The sequence below is a fragment of the Aedes aegypti genome, chromosome 2 (assembly GCF_002204515.2).
Source record: "Aedes aegypti strain LVP_AGWG chromosome 2, AaegL5.0 Primary Assembly, whole genome shotgun sequence".
Lineage (NCBI taxonomy): Eukaryota > Metazoa > Arthropoda > Insecta > Diptera > Culicidae > Aedes > Aedes aegypti.
In genome coordinates, this window is record NC_035108.1 from 143,591,895 (window position 1) to 143,608,078 (window position 16,184).

The following is a 16,184-nucleotide window of genomic DNA, read 5'->3' on the forward strand; positions in this document are numbered from 1 at the left end:
TTTTTTTTTTTGTTTCATAGAATACACCGAAATGGTTAACAACTTGCAATTGGCGTTCGAAAAGGCGAAAAAGAAATACTTTGACTCGAACTCCTCAGACGAAGAGCAATCTCTCGAATATCCAATCTTCAAGGAGAAACCATTCGGAGGAAAAAATATTAATGAGTCATCCGGTAGCTGCACCAGTGTTAACAATAGTAAAGCTTGCAATGAAAACAAAGGTGAAAGTGTTCACAAAAAGAGTAACGATGTAAAGAAGAGCAGTGCAAAAGATTCTAAAGTTGACAAGAAAGAAGGAAAAGTAAAACATGTCAACAAAAAAGAAAGACATGAAACAAGCGAAAGTGCAGAGAAAAGCAAATCTCACAGCAGTGGCGCATCTGGTAGTGCTAAAAAGGGTAAAAGCAATGCCGAGGAAGAACCAAAAAGTGGTAAAGCAGGGACCGGTAAGGGACACAAACGGAAACGAAAGGAAAAAGATAAAGTGGGAAAAGTAAAAAGCAAGAAGTTCAAATCAAATAAAAGTGACGAAGAAGAAACCGGAGAAGAAGAGAATGAAAATGACGAAAAAGATATCAAGAGTATAGAAGAACAATCTGAGTGTGAAAAAGAAGTTCGATCTCCATCACCAGTACCGCTGGAAACTAAAAAGAAGAACAGTTCCAAGGGAAAGAAAAAAGATGCCAAGGCCAAAGAGCAAAAGAAAAATTCTAAACCTACAAAAGAAGATGAGGAATCAGCCAACCATGACGTGGGTAAAAAAGTGCGTAAAAAATCTCAAATGCGTTCGCGATCGGTGTCCAGATCCGGATCCAAATCAAGGTCGGCAACTCCAATGTCAAGGTCCCCTAGCCCAGCACCAGCTTCAACGCCGAAAAAAGCTGAGAAACAGAAGGAATTAACGAAACAAAAACATGGTAGAAAGGGGCGTAAAGCGGAAAAAGCTGTAATTGAACCAAAACCTTCCAAACAAATGGACAGTTCCTTAAGCTCTGGAACACCTTCTCCGACTAAACCTCGTGGCAAGAAAAAAGCGCAGGAAAAGAAAATAGAGCCGCTGAGCGATGAGGAAAACATTGAGGATGTTCAAATGGAAGAGGAGGATGGCAAAGAAACAGACCTCAGCACTTTCGCGGATATTGATGAAATACGGATCAAAAACGATAGCAAGGGATATGCTTCCGAGGATAGCATCGATGAACTTCCAGTTACTGAAAGCAGTAAAAAGAGCAAGAAGCACAAGAAAAACAACCAGAAAGCAGCCAAAACAAAGACAAAAAGCAAAAGTGAAGAAAAACCTAAGAAAATCAAATCAAAAGCCAAGAGTGGAAAGAGCAAAAAATCTAAAAACAAAAGTTTTGATACAACCTCAGTAGTCTCATCTAGCAATGAGGAGGAGGTCATAGAAGAAATCCCGAAGGTAAATAAAAACGTGGATCCTGTGGACAAAGAAATCAAAAGTGCCTCAAAGAAACAACCAAAAGATTTCTCCAAATACACGACGCTTCCTAGAGATAGAAGCTTTTCTCGGTCTCCCAGTCCATTGCCTTCAATCAGAGATGGATATTCATCAATGTCGGATCACTCTATGGAGTTTGACCAAGATCTTGATGATACTGACAAAGGAAAATCTGATCCCGCAAGGCCATTGACGCCGGACATCAGAGACAAATATGACCTCATCAAAGAGCGTCGACGTAATCAGCAGAAAGCAGCACCTCAAACTTCCACTTCGACGTCAGTGACGCAAGAAAAACCCACAAAGCAAAAAGCTAAACCTCAGGAAATCAGTCGAAAGAAGCAAAAATCTAATCAAACACAAAATACCAGTTCAAGTGCCTCAACAACCCCCAGCAAGCAGCAAAAGGGTACAGAGGAAAGTGAAAAACCTGCAAAAACCAAAGAAACAGGTAAGAACAAACGAAAGCGGGACCAGCCTAGTGAATGTATTGATGACTCTCCGATTTTAGAGGACGTTAAAGCACCAATAGAGCCACTTCCCGTAGTAGAGAAACCCAGACTCTCCTACATGGATGACAAAACGGACAAACGAGAATCTGAAAGGAAAATTGATCCTTGCGATGAGTATGATTTCATCGACGATTCACCGACTGAAATTCCTACACTCAAAGTGGCGACTCCTGTAGCGTCCCCAGTGGAGAAGATATCAAAGCCTCCGAAGGTTAAGACGGATCCATGTAAAAAGCAAACACAGAAATCTAGTAAAAGTTCTCAAAACAACACTACTGTAAAACCAAACCCTATCACAGCAAGCAAACCGCCTAAAGCTTCTGGTGCAAACATGGAAGCTCTGGAGCTAGAAACTGAGCAAACTCTAAAGGACATCAACAAGTGGTTAGAAAATACGCCACGATTTTCTGAATACAGTTCTGCGAGTAACTCACCTTCTAGATACATTATGGATGATCTCGATGCTGTGACTGCCAAGATTGATGCTGCGGATTTCAGAAAACCCATGCCACTTTCCCAGCTGCCTGAGGAAGAACCGGACGGCACTCATATTATCCCGATAACACCGTCGGTAGTTTCGTCGTCTTTGAACACAATGCCTGCGTCAATTCCTTCACTACCTATGTCTCCAAAACCGATGATTCCGGCTTCTACTTCATTGCCAAAAGAAGCTTCTAAAACAAAGAACTCCAAGGAGATATCGTATGATACAAATCCCCTTAAGGAATCTATCAACAACGTCAACATATCCGCTGCTACCGCTCCCGTAATAAAACCCCATCCTCTACAACCGGCAGTGGTTAACACAACTGTAGTTCCAGTATCTGCGATAACACCGCCAGACCGTCCTCATCTTGGTCCGCCACCGATTATTCCGCCTCACTCACAAAAGAAAGAACCGAAGGAACCCAAACGTAAGTCATTGAAAGAAAAACTAAGCCAGTTGGGTTCTCGCAAGCGGGAAACAGTGCATCGTACAATTGATCGATTGCAGCCAGGAAAATCGAAAGGAAATTTACTTACTTCCATGCAGAATCTCAACAAACCAGAAGAGCTTTTTCCGTTGGGTGGCTCGACAAACAAACTGAAAGAGGTTAAAAATTCACTCATTGTCAAGACGGATGAATCAAAGCCAAAATTGAGCTTGGGTACAGTTTTGAATACTGAAGGTTTCGGCTTGGGACAACAGCACAACTTTGCTGATGAAAAGAAGGAAAATGTAGCAGATGTGGTAGACAACAAGGTGGATAAAAAGGAAGACGAGAGCGAAAAACTGTTGAACAACTCGAAGGGTGAGAGTGCTAATGTAACTAGTCTGCTTATTCACGACGATATCAAAGCGGCCAAAGCTGAGCTTGCCAAGACAGACCCAAGTAAAGTGGTGGAATCACCTGAAAAGGTCATCAAAGCTGTGACGAAATCGGACAAACCTTCGGCAACCCCGAATTTGAGCGCTTGGTTCAAAGCGTTTGGAGCACCTAAGAAACCAAAGAAGTCAGAGGAGGGAGATGAAAACGCCAGTAAAAATTCCCCGTCTGAGAGTGGGAAGGGTAGTGAATATGCATCTCCATCAGAATCTGGATTGAATGTACCGTTGGTGCCAAGTTTGGAAAGCCCAAGTTATCCTTCATTACCTGCGCCCAGGCAGAGAAAGGCCAGTACTGGCAGTACGGTGTCGGAGAGATCTTCGTTTAGTCAAGATCCGGATAGTCCAAGAATTGGGATAGATGAGCGAATAGGAGTTTACCCGGCGCCTTATCCCAGTCCGATGGGAGCATCGCCTATTATGACGTCACCTAAACTGGACGAAACACAAAAAAGTCCTTATCCATTGAATGGTGCTATCAAGGTTGGATTCTATCAAGACACAACCACAAAGAGTAGTCCTGAGAAAAGTTGTAGTCCAAGAGATTTACCATCACCTTACCCACAATACTCTCAACATTTGTATAGTTCTAATACGGGAATGACGGGAAATAATCTCTACGGCAATTACTCGTACAGTGCAAATGCTAATCCTAGTACTAGCAATACTAATGTAGAAAACTTTAAAAGTTTTGACCAGTACAAACAACCTGCTTCCCAGGAGTCGGATTACAATTCATCAATGAGTCCCAGTACAAATCCAAATTCTCCTTACCACAATCAACAGTCCTCGCCTTACCAGCAACAACCTAATTCACCTTATCAGCAGCAGCAGCAACAACCAAATCAGAATTACAATCAGCAGCAGCAACCGATAGCTTCTCCTGCATCTTCAGGGCCACTGTCTCCATACAGCAACAATTCAATAGCACCTCAATCTTCAGTACAACAAAGCCCGGCTCAATCCGTCAGCAGTCAGTCGCCTTTTCATCCATCGCCGTCATCGCCTTACCAAACACCTCAACACCAATCGCAAAGCCAGCCATCACAAGTGCAGAAATCCAATCAACAACAGCAACAACCACCTCAACCACAGCAGCATACATCGAAACCAAATACTCCCATTCACCAAAGCCCGAATTCGCCTTTCTCACAGTCAAACCACAGTTCGCCGTATTCCCAGCAAGATCCAAATTCACCATACTCCCAAGGGCAGTTGTCTCCCTTTCAACCGATGTCTCCGAAACCACCGCAATCAAGTCTTCCAGCTATTCCACAAGGTACTACCAACAATAGTTTGAAGCTAGCACCTCCCATCATAACTCCCCAGCAAGCCGCGGCAGCTGCAGGAGTTGTTCTTCCAGAATCGCCCGTAAATAGTCTATCCCAACAACCAATGCAAACGTCACCGCAGCAGCAGCAGCAGCAACAACCAATTCAAAATACAGGATCTCAGCTGCCAATTCAGCAGCAACAACCGCAACTTCCACCACAACTGAATACTCAAACACAGTGGAATCAGCAGCAAAACTACAACCAGTACGGTACACCACCCGACAACTCGATGGGCATGAACTCAAGTGTCCCTGCTCCTGCTCATATGCATCACCATCAGCAGCAACCGCAAGCGCAGCAGCATCAACAGCAACAGAAGCCTCAACCAGCACATCACAATGTTCAGCATTTGCAACCGCAGTTACCCACTCAACAACAGCAGCAACAACAACAACCACAGCAACACCATCAAACACCACCATCCTGCCAACAGCAAACTCAACAACAGCTACAAACCCCCAGTTTAAGTAATTTAACACCCGCTCATTCTCAATCTAATCAACAACAACATCAGCAGCAGCAACAACAGCACCATAGTCATTTGAGTAACCTACTTAGTAACAATCCTTACACATCCAGTTACGGTAGGCAAGCGTATGACCATATTGGCCAGAGTTCACATGTTGGACAAGATGTTGGCAAAAATTCGGCAACCAAGGTACCTGAACTGATTAATTTAGGCTACAACAGTGGCAGTAACGAAAGCGCGGCAAGCAGTAATAAAAATCCACCTCAGCAGCAACAGCAAGATATTCCTATGAACATGGGAAGTAAGGCAGTTACTGCTGAAGTGCCCAAGGATAAAGAGCTTGCCAAGCAGCAGCAAATGTTTGAGCTCATGGGAGCAATGAGTTATGGAAGTCCGATGGACATCTCGATTTCTAAATCCAAGGCTTTTGATATGTTCAATCGTGCGGCTACTATGAGCTTTCCACGTGGATTCCCTGGTACCAGCAGTAATAGCGGTAGTAGTGCAACCAGCGGAAGTCAAACGCAACACCAAGACCTTACAAAGATGGGATATACTGGAAGCGCAAGTGGATATGATCAGTTGCAAACGAATTCAAATAAGGCTCATGACATGAGTGGTGCAAATGCTTACAATATGCAACAACCGCAGCAACCGAAAAGCAGTACAAGCGATTTGGTTGCAGGAAGTAACATTCGTGGGAACGTTTCATCTGGAACTTACGAACAAAGACCCACAAGTAATGCTCCTCAACAGCAGCAGGGTAATATGGATCTTAGCTCTGGATACAAATCATTCAGTGGATCTACAACTTCATCGTTGATAGACCCTGCATTGAGGAATCTGGCTTCCCTTTCGTCGTTGTATCAATCTGATGGATCTTCCGGATTTTACGACAAAAACATGCCGCCAGCTGCTCACATGTTTGGTAAAAATCTACCAAATCATCCATCGGGCGCTTCTTCAACAGCAGTTTCCACAACATCAACTCTTCAGCAAATGTTCAACTCATCGATGGCCTACAGTGCGACTCGGGATCAATCAAGTACATATGGAACCAATTACCACCAAAGGAATGACATGCTGAACCAAGGACAAAAGGTGCCATTGAATATTCCCACGGTATCCAACACGCCGGCTCAAGTGGAACCAACGAAACCCAAAAGAAGTCGAAAAAAGAAGGACACACAAGAGGTAATGCAACAACAGATGCAACAGCAACAACAAGCACATCAGCATCAACAGCCACAACCTAATGCGGCCCATCAAGGATTCCAAGCGTATCCTGGCCTCAAGAACAGCCAATCGTCAAACTCGTCTAGTAGTCAGTCGAACTCGACTTCAAATGCCCCTGGTAATGTTGGATCCAACACCACCGGAAACTCTGAGCCATCTGCAATTTCACTGAAAACAGCTGTTCCAGGTAGCGCCTTCAATTTTGGAACTGGGCCTACAGGGCTTGGTCTGCCATCTAGCCTGTATGGTGAAAATTCTTCATACCTGGATGAGTTCCGCAATAATCCGAACCCTTACCCCTACCTTACATCTAGTCACCGAGGATCGTCCTCTTCAGGAGCAGCGTCAACGGATGCGACCGATAAATCACATAACTCATCGGCATCCACTGCCTCTGCTGTAGCTGCAGTTGCAGCAGCAGCTGCAGCTGCCCACCAACCCCCACCAGCAGCCTCTCCGTACCATCAGTTCCTTTCGCATCCCTCGTCTCGTGCACCATATCAATTTATGAATCAGTTAGATCCTCTGCATCAGCAATATATACGACAAGAAGAGCTTCGTGCCCAAATGATGTTGAATCAAAGCCTTGGGCTAGGTGCTCCAGGTGCTCATGGACCACCTCCAGGGGCGTATGGCCAACCTGGCGCCTATCATCACGCCCTTGGAATGCATAAGCCTTATGATGCAATGAATTCGATGAATCGACCACCCTGGCTATAACAGCAGCAGGATGTCGCCGACCATCATGCGGATTCAGACCGACAGAAGGCAGGTGACATACCGGAAATTTCAGAACGACAGTCTGCCATTGTTAATTGCAGTAACGCCGCTGGAAGCGATGACCATAACGCCAACGCTACAAGCGTTATCTCCTCGGCTAATGCAAGAAACGATACGATGGCCTGGGGAGCTCGCAGAAACCACAACGATTTCCAGTAAATATGGAATGGTTTCGAAAAGCTCTTTCATCATAATCCTTAAAGTAAACATACATGTGAAAATGATGTGTTACGTTGTTTTGACAACAGTGATTTTATTTTTTAGAAAAGTTTTGTTTTACTGAAAATAGATATATTTCCGACGAAACCAAGATATTTGCAATTAGATAACGCCAAGAGGAAAAAGTTTTTAATTTGTATTCCATTGATGGAACATAGAGACCACACTAGCGACGACCGAATATGTACTAGTTTAGAGTACCTAATTTGTGAAGATCCCTAAAGACTCGATTCGGAGAAGTTTCAATATGTTTCGTTTTAATCGAAGTAAAGATTTTTTTTGCGTTATGATAGTACTAAAATTTTGTTTTGTGTATCATCAGCCATACTATAATCGAAAGCAGTAAATTATGTGTGCAATATCAAGAGCTAATTCGAAGCCGTGCGCTGTTTGCATTTCTCATTATATAAAAACAACTCTGTTTCATTATACTGATGGTATAATTCTATACAATTTTTTTGCTGAATCTTGAGAATATAGGTGTTGTGTTTTTCCATTTATAAGCTCTTTATTTTTCCAAAATACCTACCAAGGTTGTTGTTCATATCTAACAGTAGATACAAAATAAAACACAACGTGGTTTTTCGCAAACAGTTTTAATGGGACACTACCATTTGAAATTTGAGCATATTTGAAATAATATTAAACATTACGTTTTTATTGACAATCTGGGCATTTGGAATTCGCTGAAATACAAAATGTACCGATTTACTTCAAATCACGTTTCGCATGCAACATTGTTCAGAATTGCATTCACATTTTCAAAACCAACTGCCGCCCTTCAGCTCAGCTACTATTTTTGTGATATGCTACCAGGCAGCCCTCGCTGAAAGGGAAAATTGATGCATTCCAGCAGAAACAGAGGACTATGTTAATATAATGAGAAATGCAACCTTTCATTGACTTTGGAATTTTTTTTTTTTTTTTTTTTTTTATATTTATTTGTGACATTTTACACCAGTTGGTGCATTCATGTCGATTGACTTTGGAATTGAAATTCCATAAATTAATTGTTGCAAACAAAATCATCAAAATTAATCTTCCGGATACTCTCAGTCTCACCCGAGTCTGATAAATACTGTTATTTATTAAGCTGTGTTGGTTCCCCTTCACGTGCCCGAGGAATACCACTAAGTGGTTATTTGAAAGTTAGCAGTTAGTGGTGAAGTATCTATAGAGCTATACGTACATATATTATGCGTTATTTAAGGATAGTTTACTGCTGAGTATGAACCAAACCGCAAATGCATTAGCTAAAATGCCATTCATTAGTTGCGTTACAGATTTTGACTAGTATTAATCTTCCTTTACCCCTTAGTAAATGTTGTTTGTACTTTAGAAATGTATGGGGCATGAGAAATATTAATTCACTTTATCCCAATATCTCTTACGCAACTAATGGATGACCTCTAAGCATAATGTTTAAAACTTCAGTTTAATATACACCTCACTCTTAGTACTGTTTTAGAATATCTATATTTGTTAAATGTTGTATTTTGATTCGTTTTTGTTTCTCTCTTACCCAATCCAAGATTAATTAGCAATTAGCAAGTGTGTCAGCTATAAATATTGGTAAATTAAGAATTCACTTTAAATGTTACTATTTACTAGTGTGCACTAGGTTAGCTGATTGATTTGCCTTATTTTTCAGCTTCGGCTGATTCAGATGAGATTAAACCTGCATTGATAAACTTAACGGTTTCAATTTGAAAAAAAATCAACATTACTTTGTTTCGATTTTCCATTTACATAATAATATGATATATTTCTGCCGAACTTGGACACATAAACTTAATCGAAAACGCTTATCCTCTGAGTCCTCTGGTTGTCGATAACATTCCTGCTTATTTCTTAGTGAAATAAAGGAAACGCCCAATCGGACTACATACAACTGAAAATGTGCTTGACAAAAACAAAATCTGAATGCGAACAGCTTATAAAGTAATGTCTTCTTATGCCTCGGTTCGGAAATTTGGAAGAAAACTTCGGCCCTGGAAGACAAACATCATACCTGAATAGATGCACTCTATTTTCGAATCCACAGTCGACCGTCATTCAATTACATCATTACTAGTGGTGATAAATCTCCAATCATTTTTCCTGATTATCGACTGCACATGCCCCGTAGAGAATAGGTTTAATACGATTAAACATAATCAAAATATCCAATAAGTGTGTAAATACAATTTTTTGTTCGGATCAGATCGGAGATAACAAAAATAAGGAAGCCGTACATGATTCTTATATGTTGAAATGGATCATTTTCTATGTTCTATTTACTAGATAATATCGTACATTGTATTTAGATTTATTTCAAAGTAGAAAATTTAAGACATGTATATTAGACGATACTACAGTTGACAAACATACGAAAATGTTTACTGTGTATCAATCCAGAAGGTTCAATGAGTCAACAAAAAGATAAAGAAAAAAACAAGATTTATGTTTACTTCTTTGAATAAAATTAAGAATGTTGATTAATACTATGAACTAGAGGAGTAAATAAATTAAACCATATATACATTAACCGGTTTAGTTTTATACATTTATAGTAGCATTGAACAGTAATGGTATCGCAGAAGAAGTATATTACTATTGACAGGTAATCTTATAATTGCAGAAAATACAAAAAAAAATAACGCAAAGTGTGAAAGTAGTAGAAAAATATACAAAAGTAAACTGTGAACGAGACAAATGTAAAATGCAAAAATATATTTAAAACAAATATAATAGTAGCTCTTCAATTGTTTTCATCTATCCGAAAAAGTGTTTGTTAAAAATGATACACAGGCTATACTGCAAATCAAATCTTCGATTGAATAGTTCACATTCGGGATAACCAATAAAGGGATCACACTAGCGTTGGGCGATTTTGAATCGATGTTTTCATTCCGATTAATCGCTTTTTGAATCGATGTTTGGAGCACCCAAAATCGGTTGAATCGGTTTTCTTCCTTCAATTTTTTGATTCGATTCATTTTGGTGAAATCAATTAGTATTTCTTAAAGAGTTGATGAAACAGGATTTTGAACCCGCCATGAAGTATTGTATATATTCTATTGCATTTCAAACTGATTTCATTGAAAGATGTTAAAAACGAATGCAAATGCATTTGGTCTCATTTAAAATTTTGTAAATTTCAATTCGAATCGATTCAAATGATTCAATTGAATCGGTGAATCGATTCAGTAACATCGATGTTATGGACAAATTTGCCCAACGCTAGATCACACTCAAAAAAACAGTGGAGTGGAGCGCTGATCTCAGTTTTGTAAGCTTCTTAAATTAAAACATGCCTAATTTAGAAACCGTCAGACGGGACTACTTTGAACATTCAAGTTTTGGATTTATTTCCAGCATAATATTAATCTGAGCCATTTGGTGTCTTCAGCACTTTCACTAACCGATATATGCTTTACAACCAGGCATGAATATATTTTGTAACAACATCAACAATAACAGGATAACCAAGAAAATATATCAAAAACGTTCTTATAAATATTCACAAGCTACAAAACTTATGTAGACATTGTTTGAATTTTTCATAAATCGTAGAAAGTTGTTGGGAACACCATAAAAATATCGAATCATTATGTTTCGAAGAAATTTGTGATTGTTTTATGCAGAAAATTGATGTTTTATAGAAATATCCCAAGTAACCATGGAGCATTATATAATTGCATATATAATGCAGCTGCATTGCCGCAAGCCTACCATTAAAGTAGTTTAAAAGTGGAAAAGGGCACTTTTACAGTTAAATTAATGCAAAAAGGACGATAAAGCAATGAAGCAACTTATAAAGTAATATTAATGCAGCAGTACAATTTATAAAGTGATGTTAGTGCATTGATACATTTGTAATGTAGGGTTAATGCTTTATTGCTTGACAGCTCTTGAAATTTGTTGAATAAAAGCAATGTTGCATCAATGGTGTTGATATGCAGTAGAATACGTGCAATGTTATAATGCTTGTGGTTACTTGGGATATGTTCAAATGCCTTAATTTCACGACTCTTATTTTATTATAAAGTGTTGGTTTCTATGTTTTACAACACAATAAAACATAAACAAAGGATAAATAAAAGTGGAAAAATATGAAATTTATATATTTCAATTCGTATAAAAAGTAAACTTACAATATTATTGCGATTTTTTTCACCACATAGACTTTAGTAGATCACTAAATTTCGTCTTTCTCAGATTTCGCCATCGATTTCGCTGCCCCTTTTCGATCATCGCCGCCCATGCAATTATCCTGATGTTCATGACAGTTTTCTCCGGCCGGATCGATGTTTACCATTTTTTCTTTGTTCTCGATTCACCAGCTGGTCTTGTGTACACAACAACACCAGCTGGTCATCTGATGTTTACAGTCATCGTCATTGTTCTCAAAACCAGCTGGTAGTGACTAAAATCAAGGATGAAAGGTCGATGGTGTTTGAAAATGTACCATGAGTACATTACAAAATCCTTAAAAAATATTTTTCGATCATATTTTACCTGCATCTGCTGTACAAAGCAATGGCATCCTTCAACTGGTAAAATACACTGCTCTTACACAATCTCAAAGCTATTGAGAACCAACAAAAGCAAACTTTTAATTGTTTATTATTTTGCGAATCATTTTTCTTATACTTCATGGATTGAAACTTGAATAAAAATTACTCTTAGTTACAGGAATTGATTAGATTCTTCTATATATCGTTCATATAACAATAAGAATCAGAACGAATGTTTCTGTACAAAGCTACTCAAGATAATAGCTCCCTTAAATATATGTGCAATTTCATATAGGGTGATGTGCTAGTATCCAGCGTATTAAGCATTGATCAGTGACTACTGCAATACTTGGAAAATTAATTTCCGAGTAACGGGTGTCCACTAAAAAATGAGAATGATTTCAATACTTTTCTATTCGAACAAAAACGGCCGCATAGAAATGTCACTTTAGATGAATGAATCGTTGCACTCTCCAGAAAATTTTCAACTGCGCGCGCGCGTTAAACAATTCTTTCAAGCGAACGAAGATCGTGGAAAAAAATACACGATGGACCATTTTTGTCGTGAAAATGTTCCGGTATCCACCGTATACCGTATCCTGGCATGCACGAGAGTAACCCGGAAGAAAGGTTGCGGCCATCCAGCGAGAATAATGAATGAAAAGACGCTGCGCAACATGTTCAACAACAAGGATTCGGTAAGTCAACGGGAAGCAGCCCGAAAGTTCCATTGTTTGAAGTCACTCATCTGCAAGACGCTAAAGAAAGAAGGAATAGTGTGTAGAAAGAAAACCAGATCCCCAGAGTACACAGATGAGCAGGTTCAAACCGTGAAATCCCAATGCCGCTGGATGACTCGGAATTACGGCGGAAAATCTTTCGTTCTGGACGACGAAAGCTACTTTTCTCTTTCGAAGTCCCAGATACCGGGAAACGACCGATTCTACACTAAGGACAAATCTACTACTCCTCCAAAAGAATCGAAGGTTATGTTATACATCGTAATATCTGATAAGGGAATTTCGAAGCCGTGGTTCAAACCAAGCGGTTTGGCCATCAACCAGGAGGTGTACCAAAGAGAGTGTTTGCAGAAAATACTCATCCCATTTCTTAAACAACATCACTCGGATGGCAAATACGTGTTTTGGCCGGACAAGGCATCATCGCACTACGCAAAAAAAAAAAAACGCTAACGTATTTGGAGAGCCAAAATATACCATATGTCCCAAAAGACCGGAATCCGACAAATTTGCCACAGTGCCGTCCTATCGAGGATTTCTTCGGTCTTTTGAGCTCCATGATATACAAGGATAATTGGAAGGCCAAGAACACCAAGCAACTTACCAACAGGATCAAAAGCTGCATCCGAAAAATCGATGTGGCTGCCGTCATGTTCCAGCATAACGACTAAGCTGCGCCGCACGGCGGACCACGGACCATATGCCATTATTCACTAAACTTAGTTTGAAGATTTAAGTTGACCCTTTTAATAAAATATTTATGAGAAATCCGTCCGATGCAACAGACCACACTGTTTGATGCCAATCAATCTGGTAGTCTGGCTAGAAGGAGACTGGCACCTGGCACCTTGTACGATGCATCACATTCAGTGAAGCTCCATTGTCATCAATGCCTCACATCTTTCTACGATCTCCGGGCCATTCCGCAACTTGGTTCCGATGCAATTTGTCTCCTATGGTATGTCAGATCGGCAAGACATACAATCCACGATCCCTAGCCTCTTGTTTTTAAACCCCCAACATTGACTTAAATTCAAGATACATCTGTCAGATTTCTTTAGGAAAATCGTAGGTAACTCGATGATATCCTAAAAATAATATATATTAATCCGTATTAACGGATAATAATACCAATATTAATGAGTGTCTTACCCCATGTTATTTATATTTTAAAGTTTGTATTTCTTTTAAAAACTATGTTAGTTTGGGGAAGTTTTAAGGTTAGGGAATACATTTGTACAACAGGAAAGGAAAGGATTTTTCGCGATTTCTTAAGTTACTTAGACTACTATGCTGATGGAGCTTGAAGGGACAGGATGTACAGATCTGAAACGAATCTAAACAAAAACGGTTTATGGGAGACACGACGAGAAGAGGACAATTTGAAGGGGAAAAGGAGAGACAATCAAACTCGGATATTGACACGTTTCAAAAACAGATAGATTAAATTCATATATACTAAATCTAGGCCCGCCAACACCTCCCCGACAGGTATCTGCTGTTTTCCTCGGATCCGGAGAGTTTCAGTCAGCTCGGATCTGATGCCACGATGCTCACCGCATCCCCACACAACATGTTCGATATCCTGGTAAGCCACGCCGCAAACACAGAGATTGCTTTCAGAGAGCCCAATACGGTGGGTATGCGCGCTTAACGAATAGTGATTGGACCTAAGCCGACACATGACACGAATGAAATCACGGCTCATGCCCAACCCCTTAAACCATGGTTTTTTCGACACCTGTGGAAATGTGGAATGCAGCCATCTACCCATTTCTCCGTCTCTCCACTTCTGCTGCCAGCTGATCAAGGTCTCCCGACGGGCCAATGCAAAAAAATCATCGATGGCGATTTGACGATCGTAAACATCGTCTTCTTTAGCGCCTACCTTAGCCAGAGAGTCCGCTTTCTCATTTCCCGGAATGGAGCAATGGGAAGGGACCCAAGCTAGGGTAATAGTGTAAGAGCGAATTGACAAAGCACTCAATGCCTGGCGTATTCTATTCGGGAAATACGCTGAGTGCTTCACCGGCTTCATTGACCGAACAGCCTCCAGAGAACTTAAACTGTCGGAAAAAATCAAGAAGTGCTCAGGTGGGAGAGAACTGATGTACTCTAAGGTGTAATGTATAGCTGCTAGCTCAGCAACATATACATAACATGGCTTTTGAAGCATGAAGGAGGCGCTATGAGAATCGTTGTAAACACCGAAACCAGTGATATCATCCATTTTTGACGCATCTGTGAAAAACTGTCGGTTCTCGCTGACATGCCCGAATTTACTTGCAAACATAGGAGGGCTAAACTTTGGACGAAAGTGATCTGGTGTAACATGGATATCTTGCTTAATGGACAAATCAAATACTACAGAGGAACAGTCGAAGTCTAGGAAGTTGTCACGATTGGTGTTAACCGAAGATGGGCTGACCTAAAGCGTCATGTACCAGTAGTACACATTCATGAAACGAGTTTGAGGATTATGTTCAAGCAGCTTTTCGAAGTTTTCAATAACCAATGGATTGAGAACCTCACAACGGATGAGGAACCTGAGTATTAACTCCGCGAAACGATCTGTCAGGGGCTGTACTCCTGCAAGTACCTCTTAACTCATTGTGTGAGTCGAGTGCATGCAGCCTAGCGCGATGCGAAGACAATGGTACTGAATCCGCTGTATCTTCAGGGTATCAGTATCTTGTAAGGGTTCTTGTAGTTCGGATGTTGTTGGTCCTGTGACAGAAACAACACAGTCGTCTGCAAGATGTCTTAACGAGCAATTTTCCATGAGACAGTCATCAATGTCTCTCACATAAAAATAATAAAGAAGGGAACTCAGACATGAGCCCTGTGGTAGACCCATGTAGCTAATTCGTGAAACTGTCAAGCTGCCATGAGTAAAACTCATATGCATCTCGGACAACAAATTGTACAAAAAGTTGTTCAAAATTGATAAAAGGCCACTTGCGTGGAGTTTGTCTGAAAGGACATCAACACAAACTGAGTCAAAAGCACCCTTAATATCCAAAAACACTGAACCCATCTGCTCTTTTTGGGCAAAGGCAAGTTGAATTTCTGAAGAAAACAGCGTAAGACAGTCGTTCGTTCCTTTGGCTCGGCGAAAACCAAACTGCGTATCTGACAGCATGCCATTCGATTCAACCTATTCAACCCATTTATCCAGTCGAAAGAGAGTCATCTTCTCTAACAACTTGCGAATGCACGACAACATTGCAATTGGACGGTGTTGGCGCTGTTCACCGTGGCCAACTCCGGTCGGGTCGGGTGGACTGTATTTCGTGGGTCGGGATTTCGGAATGAAAGGATGCACCACACTTATCAATCACTACTCACTACTTCACTTTATTTTACTCTGCACTTATACTATATACATTACACTATTTACTTGAGTCACTTTTCACTTATTACACTCGATCTTATTCGCGCGGATGTTGAAACAATACTGATCGTACGGGTGAGATGGTCACGTATTTATACTAGCGCGTACACGTTCTAGAAAGTTCGCGCTCTAGCCGGACACGTGTTCCAGACGCGCGTGGAACATTCGCGACGCGC

At 40.5% G+C, this 16,184-nt stretch overlaps 1 protein-coding gene across 4 annotated transcripts in view; it reads left to right on the plus strand.

Moving 5' to 3' along the window:
* LOC23687995 (protein split ends) overlaps positions 1 to 7,788 on the plus strand; it is a 44,253-nt gene extending 36,465 nt beyond the window's left edge. For 3 of the 4 annotated variants that reach the window (XM_021842581.1, XM_021842582.1, XM_021842585.1), the window contains exon 11: positions 21 to 7,788. In XM_021842581.1, the coding sequence (XP_021698273.1) occupies positions 21 to 7,096 (7,076 nt within the window). In that variant the 3' untranslated portion in view covers positions 7,097 to 7,788. The remainder of the gene's footprint in view (positions 1 to 20) is intronic. The other variant, XM_021842583.1, reaches the window with a different exon arrangement.
* The last annotated feature ends 8,396 nt before the right edge of the window (positions 7,789 to 16,184 follow it).